General features: G+C 34.7%; 2 protein-coding genes across 2 annotated transcripts; both read left to right on the top strand.

Moving 5' to 3' along the window:
* Positions 1-6,695: 6,695 nt before the first annotated feature.
* LOC132037894 (uncharacterized) lies at positions 6,696-10,527 on the top strand. Its single transcript, XM_059428534.1, has 5 exons — positions 6,696-7,034; positions 7,133-7,239; positions 7,347-7,479; positions 7,588-7,782; positions 8,357-10,527. The coding sequence occupies exons 1-5, from the start codon at positions 6,960-6,962 to the stop codon at positions 8,618-8,620; spliced, it is 774 nt and encodes a 257-aa protein (XP_059284517.1). The 5' UTR covers positions 6,696-6,959; the 3' UTR covers positions 8,621-10,527.
* LOC132037884 (RING-H2 finger protein ATL3-like) lies at positions 9,464-10,527 on the top strand. Its single transcript, XM_059428526.1, has one exon. The coding sequence runs from the start codon at positions 9,610-9,612 to the stop codon at positions 10,420-10,422; it is 813 nt and encodes a 270-aa protein (XP_059284509.1). The 5' UTR covers positions 9,464-9,609; the 3' UTR covers positions 10,423-10,527.
* Positions 10,528-10,959: the final 432 nt, after the last annotated feature.

The following is a 10,959-nucleotide window of genomic DNA, read 5'->3' as shown; positions in this document are numbered from 1 at the left end:
TATAAAGTAGATAATTTATAGGCATTAGAGTAGGACTGGACAGAACTAGAGTTCAAACTGTAATTATTGATACTAGGATTCCACAGGAAAAACAATTGATACTATGATTCAATATTTTAATCCATTAACTGAGGGATTATCTCTGCTGGTCAACTAATTATCAAATGATTTAGGTTGTACAGTTAGATATGTAGGGCAAATTAATTGGCGTAGTTATTGGAGAAATGGCGGTGTAACTGCCGTTGTCAAATATTGCTCTTCAATACCAGTTCAAAATGAAATCTCAGATTTGGCAATTGCCGTGGCGGAGAGTGGTGATAAAAACGGAAGTATATTATTATTTGTCAAAATATTACTTTACAAGATTAATAAATACAGCAAATACATAGTATTATTTAGGATAATTTAATGTACATTCCTTCAAGGTTGATTTCGTAAATCCCAATTTTGTAATCGCCGTAGCGGAATACTGATGATAAATAGAAGGATATAATTTGTCAAAATATTTACTTTACACAAATTTAATAAGGGTAAAGGTGCATGTTGACACCCAATTTTGTCCCTCATCTATTCCGATTTAGTTCCGTGGGCTTCTAATTTTATTGATAATCTAAATACTTTTTACTCACTACTATGTTATTATTATCGCTGCTATTATCCGCAGGTAACGCTACTTTATTACAATTAGTATTTTAATATTACCCTCACATTACTACTTATTTATCACTTGTTAATCATAAAGATAAGCTAGATAACATTTTCTACACTATTATTACATTATCTATATATTTATAGTTTGTTATTATTAATAAATTAGTAACATTGAATTATATCCTTATTACTATTAATTACTAATTATGGGATTATTCCATACACTTTCCAAGTTATAAAGAAACATGAGAAATTGGAAGGGGCCAAACAAACGGCCCAATTCTCGGCCAGATTATTAGCCCAACCGAGAATCCCTTTTTTTCATCAGCCCAACAACACCGACCAGCCCACTAGCACTAAGCCTACCCGACCCGATCCGGCCCAGCCTTTCCTCTTCATCCCTAAACCTAATGAACAAAAGGAAAAAAACGCAGCCCTTCTCCTCTCTCTTCCCTCTCTCTTCACGCCTCTCATCTCTTTCCTCTTCAACATAAGAGACGATTCGCCTTTAGCCATGGCAGATTTCTGTCTTACTATTTCCATACAAGTCCTCCCTCTCTCCTACCTTCAACGTTCGGGTCAACCTAAACGACAAAAACACTTTGAAATTTCTGAAAAGGGAGATCAGCTTTTAAAGATTCGATTCGGTTTTCATACAGCGATTGACATTAAAATCCCGCCCAAACAAACCCTAGTCATTTTGGTCACCTATATAAATGCCTTAAACTCTCAGCCAAAAGGAAGAACACTGATTGGGGACGCATTGGGGATACACGAGTATTATTTTTACAAAGTCTTCACTTTTTAATCAGGAGAAGTTCTTGAGTCGCCTGAAAATCTCCCTAAATCCTCAGTTCGTTAGCAATCTTAATCTTGTTTTAGTATCAAGTCAAAAATACAAAGTCAATTTTATTCTCATTTACCTTGTTGTGGTTGGAATCCGAGCATCACAAGCTCGGATTTGGTAGTGGCGAGAGTAGATCCGAGACCTCGACGCCCGTTCAATCGTACCGCAAAAAGGTAAATTTCTTCTTCATCTTAGTTTATTTTCATGCTAGTAGTTTAGTTTGTTTATGATTTTGTTTTTTTGTGTGATTTGATTTAGTAGTAATTTCGTTAATTTAGGCCGTTCTTGTGTTAGTATGATTGAAGATTTTTTTGTTTTGTTTTTGGTAGTTAAGTAGTGTTATGCATGTTCTAATTCCTGATTAACCCTACCAAGATGCTGGTAGTTGGTTTATTATGATTGATGTTGGTTAATTGAAATCTCTGTTAGTCGACAATGTCGTAGCTGCTTGTTTAAATTGATATGATTCATGCTGGCTTGATCAGTTTAAGATTTATGTGGGTCTACAAGGTCGTGGCTGTGTGTCTAAAATGATAGAATTATCGTTGAATGGCCAGTTTGAGACTTAGGTTAGTCTACCATGTCATTGCTGCATAGTTGAATTTGATTAATGCCAGATGATAGTGGCTTGTCTGTTTGGTTGTAATTTCCTCCAGTTTGCATCGCCATGACTGTTTGATAAAATGGAATCTGGTCAATGTTAAAGGGTTGGTTTGAGGTCACACTAGTTCATATGGCCATAATCGACTGTCATGAGTTGAACATGATTAGTATTGAACCAGAACTTTGCAATTTTTTGCTAGCCTACACTGATATAAGTTATCTATTTTAAGTCTGGATATGGTCAATGCTGAGCATAAGCTTCATGATATGCTGTTAATCTCTTTTATCCTTATTGTTTCTCTCATCTAGATATGACTGATGCCATATGAATTTCTGGTCTGATTTTGAACTTGAATTACTATCGTTGTTCAGATTAGACGTGATTAGCCAATAATAGGATTTCACATCAGTAGTAAAGGCCCAAGTCATGAATGTTTGCTTGGGTGGATATGGAACAATATCAGTACAAGTCTGAATCATAGATGATTGTTGAGTCACCCTGACCAATCTTAACTGTCAACCAATGCGAACTTGCATAATTTGAACTATTGCAAATGTGCCAAGAAAATACCTCCAACTAGCATTGATAGTGACCTAATAAACCATGCCTTGATGTGCCTTTCCTTTATAAAAGCATGACTGCTCGTCACATACTTGCTTGTTCAATTGTCATGTTGTCTTAATGGAACAATTGCATACTTGACTCCATGTTTATTATGCACTGTTTGACTCCTTCTGCAATCACTATGCCTTATCGCTCGTTAATAGTATATCCATGCCTCCCAGCTTTCGACTAAACTGTTTTCCAGCCCTAGTTTCTTTGTTTCAAATAACTTGAACCTTTGGAATCCTGAAGGGATTGAATATTTGTTAATGATTTCGAGGTTTAATATTTATTTGTCTTAAAGTTACTGTTTCTCTATTGAAAATAGGTTTCTTTTGATAACATGGGCATGAAATGATTTGTTTCCTTTCTCAGTTTCCTCTCTACTTAATAGACTAGCACTTTCTTTCATCTAAGTTTGGCCTGAAACATGACCCTATTACTAAAATATAATACGTTGTTTCTTGTCTCTTATTCTGTTCAGTGTTCTTCAGTTGTTTCCCTTTTAGACACAAAACCGAGAAATTATCTGAAGTTAGAAATAAATTTCAAGGCTAGATCAATTCGGAGTTATAATAGATACCTATGCTAAATGAATTTGAAAGATGCCTACTGTAGTTTGGATACTTAGACTAAGTTTCCAGGACTTAGAACCTGTCTAAAACCGAATATACATTCGATATACATCTGATATACATATCGTGGTGTGTGCATCTTAGGTATATTGTATATAGGATTAAACAGGTAAATAACACATAAGGTCCAATAATGCATACGTGTGCACCATATGCTATTTTGTTTATGAAATATATGTATGTATACATGAGATATACCTAGATATACACAATGTATACATAATCTATTGGTTTGTCTCGAACTTACATTATATATGTTTAACCTTATTTATTGACTGCATACTAATCTTTTTCTTTCATTTTTATGCATGACTATCGTATACGAGTCCCTCGGACTTGTCTTCTCCAAAGATTTTGGCGTTGGGCCAAAAGCCCAACATGACCTCCTCCGTATCAGTCCTGTCCGCAGCCACATAAGAAGGCAAAAATCTGGGCTGAAGCCCAATAGGCGATGAACAGTTCGCAGCAACATATTAAGGCTGCTGGGCCGAAGCCCAACAGTAAACGGACCGTAGCAGTCCCAGAAAATGGGCTGAGCCCATTTAATTTTACTTGATTCTTACTTCGTGCATTTTAGTTATATTGTGCAACTAACGTTTTTATTTTGTTTTGGTTTTCTTAGCTAGAATGAACCTTACTAGAATTAATGGGTTAGTGTTAGTATAATGGGTGGTTAGTCTAAAAGAGAAACCAATAATTAATGCCATAAATTTCATTTTCTTTTTTTGTTAAGTTATTTATAATACTCCTAATATTTATCTTTCTTAGAATAATTGATTTTTTAAAATAGTATGGCTACATATTTTGAGTTGAAAGAATCAAGATTCACTCTTACTATCTTAGGAATTTGGAACTTCATAAATTTCACACTAACGTTAACTTATTTTTGAGAAATAAAAAGGCAAACTAATTCCCATGGATGACTATTCCGCTTTAATTCCTTTCCAACATTTGAATCCCGCATTTGTTGAAACAACCTCTACATAGTTTATATTGAACTAATACTTTTCTATAAAACCCTTTAAAGAGTTTATTAATATTAATCTTACAAATGATTGTTCTAATCTCTTTGATCGGCCTAATTTATTTTCTCCAAATATATATAAACGTTATACATTCTGTTTTTTTTAGTTTATTATAACTAAGCTCTTTTATGTATATTGTATTTCCTACAAGTCCTATTTTAAATAGCATTACTATACGTCTATCTACAACTTTAACAATACTTACAAAGATATTTTCTTAAATATTATAAAATATTATCTCCACATTCTTAGCCTAATTGAATTTGAGTCGGGTCGGTTAACCATTATTAATGGATCTTAAAGGGTGCCTAATACCTTCCTTTAAGTTAGTAGAACCCTTACCTAGAATCTTGGTTTCGAAACTTTAAAATAATATCAACTTTAGATAATGACTTTAATTAACTCTAGGTGTCCTAATTCACCGTAAATAATTAGGTGGCGACTCCTTAAGTTTAATTAACCTCGGCATTACCCGGATGTTGCAAACTATTTTGACCCCGGTTAAAATAGGGTATAACAGTGCAAATATACCTCTCAACTTTGCGATTTAGAGCAGATATATCCCTCGTTACAAAAGTGATGTATATATAACTTTGCCGTTACAAAATGGTGCAAATATACTCCTACCGTTACAAAATGGTGCAAATATACCTTTTTCGCCGATGGGAGTTTTTTGAAAACAAATCATTTAGGTTATTTTTTAATTTTAAGAAAATATCACTCGACTTTAAAAAAAGTCAACCTATTTTTTTGTTTTAGTAGGCATATTTTATAAAGCCAACATTTAATAATTACAACAGATACATACTTATATATGTTGTTCAAGAATATTACTTTCATTGATTCAGATTTGACACCTAACACTAATTCTCATAATGGTTTGTAATATTACACTTAACTTCTTTGCTTTTCTTCATAATAATTGATTTAAACTATTTAGACGTAATATTTAAAGATTTCCTCAACTTGGCAGGTTTTATTATGTGTCACACATGAATATCTTTTGCTCTAATATAACACCTTTCTGACAAATATCTAAATGGCTAATCAAATCGAATTGTATTTATTAGAAAGATAAACTTAGTCTAATCATAATCATTCTGTATTAGTTATAAATATTTCAAACAATTTGTTATGTAAAAAGAGAGATGGGCAAGCGAAACATTACAAATCAGAAAAAATATTAGTGTTATGAAGTCAAAGCTTAGAGGAAGCTTTCTAAAATTATTCCTTATCATTGAAAGAAAATTAATCACTACTAAATATTATCATTTCAACTTGACATAGAGCGTGGTTTTTTTTTTTTTTTTTTTTTTAATAAGCAAAAATCTCAGAGTGTATATATATTTGGATTCTTTTACTCAGCGCTGTTTTAAACACTAGTACAAATGGTTTCAAATGGTTTTTTTTTCCTACGATGATTACTTAGAATACTGATATTTGATATAATAATAATACTTATTGTTTCAATGGTGATTCAAGTGCTAAATGATGCTAAAAATGGAGGGAAGAAAATAAGCTAAAAAGTTTACTGGTTTTGGGAATCATTTGGGCTTGAGTTAGGGTCAGGTTCTTTTTTTTTCTTTTTTCTTTAAAAATTTTATTGCCACATGTTTTCTGCAAATGGGTAACTGATTAAGCTATTGTTTTTACATTTTCATATGTGATATTTTTAAATAAGTTAAATATGCATATGCTACATATACTGTCCTTCATTTACTGATTCAATTACTTCCAAACTTAAGCTGGCAATCAAAACTGAAGTTAAATTATTATAGTTCATCGGATGATTGGATCAAAATTGCGTTCTTCATTAACGCGTATTAGATCATTTCTTTATTTATCCCACTTACTGCTATTTATGAAAAGATTTCCTTTGAAGTTTGATACTTACCTGGGTGTTCTTTCCTAATTCATTTACTCAATGATGTTAGTTACACTTGTTCATTTGACTTGATATTGAAGGAATTACTATAGCATGTAAAGTATAAAATAAGTACTTAATTGGAGCAATTCAAGCAAGATTGGGGATATGATGCATATGAATTATGCTCCGGTTACTATTGGGCAACGTGAAATATGGGTTACCACGTTCGAGCCTTGGAAACAACATCTTGTGACACTTGTGGTCGTGCCCTTCCCCAGACCCCCCGTCATACGGGGCTTAGGCGCACCGGGCCGCCTGACAACCTTGTGGACGTGTTTTCTTGGATCTCTAAGAAACACGATATAGTTTATAAACTCGAAATTTTAGTCCTAAATCTCTTCCTTAGTAATCTTAAATTAGATATGTGGTTAATACTCATTTTTCCCTCTTCTATGCTGAAAATTATGGCCTGCTTAAGTGGATGGTGACTTGAGTCTTGCTTAAACTCTATTCCTTATTGCCAGATGCTTACTTCCTACATAATGTCAGAGGAAGCAACTAGAGATCTCAAAACACCGCTGAAGCTGGGAAGCGCACTGATATCTCCAGAAATGGGAATTCTTCCAAGAAACAGGTTGAGAATATTGATGAAAATCATAAAGAAAAGCCTGTTGTACTAGTGGAACCTATCCTTAATCGAGATGGCAAAGGGAGTTCTGGGGCGGAGATGGGAAATTCAGAAGTAGAATACATTGAATCTGAGAATTTGAAGGATGTTGAAGATGTAGATATGAGCCTGAAGGTATTAATATCTGGAGATCTCATGTCGTTTCTCTGCTGCTTTTGGTTGTTTATATCAGTTGAATAGTAATGCCTAGTATATATCGTTCCATTTTATAGACGCTGTTGAGTGTGCTGGAATCCACGGACTGGATTTTAGTGTGTGAGGCACTTAATGATGTACGACGTTTGTCCATGTTTCACAGAGAAGCAATGCTTGATATGTTGTAAGTCTTATTTTGAAAATTCGGATATAACTATTGGTATTGACAGATGTATGTTGTGCCTGCTCTGTTTCCTTGTTGTACTAATTTTGTCCACATAACATAATCAGAGGAAATGTAATCTCGCTTATTGTGAAATCCTTGAAGAATCCAAAAAGTGCTGTTTGTAAGACCGCTATCATGGCTTCATCTGACATTTTCAAAGCATACTGTGGCAGTTTAATTAACTCATTGGATCCACTGGTAAGCTTAGATTTCAACTGACCTTGTTCGTGAACGGACATGCAATATAGTTTTCTGTGATAAAATTTTTAATCCTTATGCTTATAAAGTGACTCTCTATGTGCCTAGCTTGTTCAACTTCTGCTAAAATCTTCACAAGACAAGCGATTTGTATGCGAGGCAGCTAAGAAAGCTCTGATATCCATGACGACATGGGTTTCTCCAGTTCTACTGTTACCTAAGCTGCAACCTTATCTTAAAAACAAAAATCCTCGAATTCGAGCGAAGGCTTCAATGTGCATTTCTCGAACTGTACCCCGTCTGGTTAGAGTTCCAAACTACCTATTTCATTCTGATATGAATTTTGACTGATGATTGATGAAACATCATCTATAAGTTTGATACTTAAATTAATCCTGTGGTTCATTTGTAGTCCGTTTGTTCGTTTATCTGCTTACTGTGATCTTATCTTACTAAGTTTTATAGACCACATCTAGATCCCGGAATGAGCTAGAGAAGGAAATTTATTTTAAAAGTATTTAATACTATTTTGTTGAATATAATATTTGTCAGTGATCTTGATCTACTGAACCTATATAAACATATCCAAGGAGTTTTATGCTGGAGTGACCGTCATATTTTGATGATTGTCTCTGCCTTGTTTAAAATGAAGTTCTAACAAAGCCTTAATAAACTCTCAGAAGTCACAGTAAAACGGTTAATGGATCTGTAAAGTATATACTTTGTCATGCATGATCTTAGTACTTGCAAAACAAATAAAAGAGGAATAAGATGTGTATCCTGGTTCAAGTTTTGGATAGGCAAGGTGTTATGACCATTTATCCTTTATTTTCAGTAGTATATGGGGTAGTCTCTAATGGACTTGCACGATTTGCAGGGAGTCGATGGAATCAAAGCATATGGAATTGAGAAGCTGATCCAACTCTCTGCATCTCAACTCAGTGACCAACTCCCTGAATCAAGGGAGGCTGCTCGTGCTCTATTGTTAGAGCTGCAAAATGTCTACGAGAAAACATTTGATATGACGCCAACAGAAGTGAGTGAAGACCCCCAAACAATTTCCTGGGAGCATTTCTGTCAATTGAAGCTCTCACCTTTAAGTGCTCAAGCTGTTCTTCAAGTGACAAATGTTGCCCGGTAGTGTCTTGTTTTTCGTTCACACATATTATTGAAGTAACGAGTTCTAGTGAGCATGTTTTCCCTTTATTCTTACATACTTGTAAATACCATCAAAGGTGTGAGGTGCTTAGAAGGCAAGTTAAACCAGGTGGTGGAGCTATAAAACCTAGAGTGTAGATAATTCATTGGCAGATGCATACTACGGAACATAGATGTAATTTTGCTTACTATTGTTTGTTTGCCATTTCAATGGCTATAGACGATTCATCATATCAAATTTGAGGAGATTTGTATAATCGTGCCCAAGGGTGTTAGCTACCAGTTTGTTCCTCTAGAGTAACAGAGCAGCGTCAACATTTGGTTTAGAAAAAAGCTCCATTCTAGATTATTATTCATGATATTGTAAATATACTGTTCATATTATTGTAACATTTCTTCTGCTGCTCAATTTAATTGTTGGTTAATGATCTGATGCAGTTTTGCTCTTCTTGAAAAAAAATCTCCTGCTTGTGCAAAACCTTTCGCTTCCCACTGTGAGTTGGTCAACTTACTTAGGTGCAAAACTACAAATAGATAAGTGCAGAGAACAATACCTTTACGAAAAAAGCTAATTGGCCAAATCCATTACATCTCGACAAAGGCGTTGAATGTAGGCTTCCGTAGTCATTCACTGTCCAAATAAATGACCTAATGAGGAGAAATGATAGGAATATGATAAATGGATAAGTTTCTGCTGTCTGCACCTTTATGAATACTTTAATATAGTACAACAACTACAATGTTTGTATGCTCTCCACCAACTCCACAAGTGAAATAAACTTAAACCCCACGGAACATGTGCCTCCAGTTGTTTACTACGTATGCCCTCTGAAGTAGATTTTTCTGCATAAAATCAGAACCATACATTCCAGCAGTTGCAATCTTTAGCATCTTTAAGAATGTTCAAACTTCATTTTTCTTAAACCTAAGGAGCCAATCTTGACTTGTTTTATAGATGGAGCAAAAGTTGAGATGGATTACTATGTGTTGGGCATAGCTAGGCAGGTTGTAATCATGATGATCGCGATATCAATGATATTGCTGTTTGTGGGGATAGGAACTCTGATCGTGATTCATGTCTGTATCGTTGGGAGAGCTTACAGAAGAGGAATTGGAACCACTAACATGGTGGAAAGAGGCAGCTTAGCTAGCAACAGCATGTCCCATGAGGATATAGAAAAGCTCCCTTCCTATGCTTTTCAGTCCAAAAATAAAGGAACTAGTCCAATTGAATGTGCAGTTTGTTTGGATAATCTCAAGGTGGGTGAAAAGTGCAGATTGTTGCCTCTGTGCAGTCACAGTTTTCATGCTGAATGCATAGACTTGTGGCTCTTGAAAACCTCCATTTGTCCAATTTGCAGAGCTACTGCTGGTGGCTCGATATCTGGTGGAGAAAGTAGCCGCTACAGTGAAAGTGGTAGGCAGGAATTAAACGGGGAAACGGCTGAATTAGCAGAGACGATATTTGCACCAGAGAGCGACAATCCCATCAACAGTTCAAGCTTTGAGACGATAGCAAATCATACAGGGAGGACAGCCCAAAACAGTGAGCAATTGAGTGGAATTGGTTCAATAGATGGCCAAATTACTAGTGAAGTCTATGTGAACATTAGTGAAACAAGTAATGATTTGAGAGAGATCCAAGAAGTTGTGCATGCAAGTACTGAGAATTCTACTGAGTTGAGAGCAACCCAACCTATAGAAACTATCCATTTGGTCCATGAAGAAACACTACAATCAAGAGAGCCCCAAACTGCTCAATTAAACTTAGCTGATCAGAGTTGACAACCATTTATATTGGTCTGTTGCTTCACCCAGAAAATATTGTTTGGAATGTAAACTTATACGTATTCTTGTTTCTGATTTATATAAAAAGGCTTGTTGCTTGCAGTCGATGCACCACTCTAGTTATTCCAGTCTCCAATGTACTTAAACAACCGATTGAACAAATTTTGACTATTATAGAATACGTACGTTGCAAAATATATTTACAATCAGGTCACTTAGAAGTAACTACATGTAACAATTCATAATTAGGGAATTGATGATCTGAAAAATAAATCATTATGTGATTTATAGAAAGAGCGGTACAGTATTTTGATATTTTGAGAAAATAAAGAAAGAAAGACATTAACATTTTTCAAAAAAAAAAAAAAAAAAAGAGAGAGAGAGAGAGAGAGACGTTAACCTTGAAGAGGTAAGTTAAACCGATACTAATGTTTAACAATCGAGTTATGTCAATTTAGAATAAGTAATTTATCAAGATATTAATATCTAAATGGCATATTTTGGGGCAATTCGCACGATTGTCCCTATCTTGGG

The sequence above is a fragment of the Lycium ferocissimum genome, chromosome 2 (genome assembly GCF_029784015.1).
Source record: "Lycium ferocissimum isolate CSIRO_LF1 chromosome 2, AGI_CSIRO_Lferr_CH_V1, whole genome shotgun sequence".
Taxonomy (NCBI): Eukaryota; Viridiplantae; Streptophyta; class Magnoliopsida; order Solanales; family Solanaceae; genus Lycium; species Lycium ferocissimum.
This window is presented reverse-complemented; position numbering and strand designations above follow the sequence as displayed.

Bases quoted from the DNA above. Each gene is read 5' to 3' on its own strand.
- LOC132037894 (XM_059428534.1), top strand. From the start codon at position 6,960: ATGGGAAATTCAGAAGTAGAATACATTGAATCTGAGAATTTGAAGGAT. The intron at 7,480-7,587 runs GTAAGCTTAGAT...CTATGTGCCTAG, and splicing joins TTAACTCATTGGATCCACTG to CTTGTTCAACTTCTGCTAAA. The intron at 7,783-8,356 runs GTTAGAGTTCCA...CACGATTTGCAG, and splicing joins CTCGAACTGTACCCCGTCTG to GGAGTCGATGGAATCAAAGC.
- LOC132037884 (XM_059428526.1), top strand. From the start codon at position 9,610: ATGGATTACTATGTGTTGGGCATAGCTAGGCAGGTTGTAATCATGATG.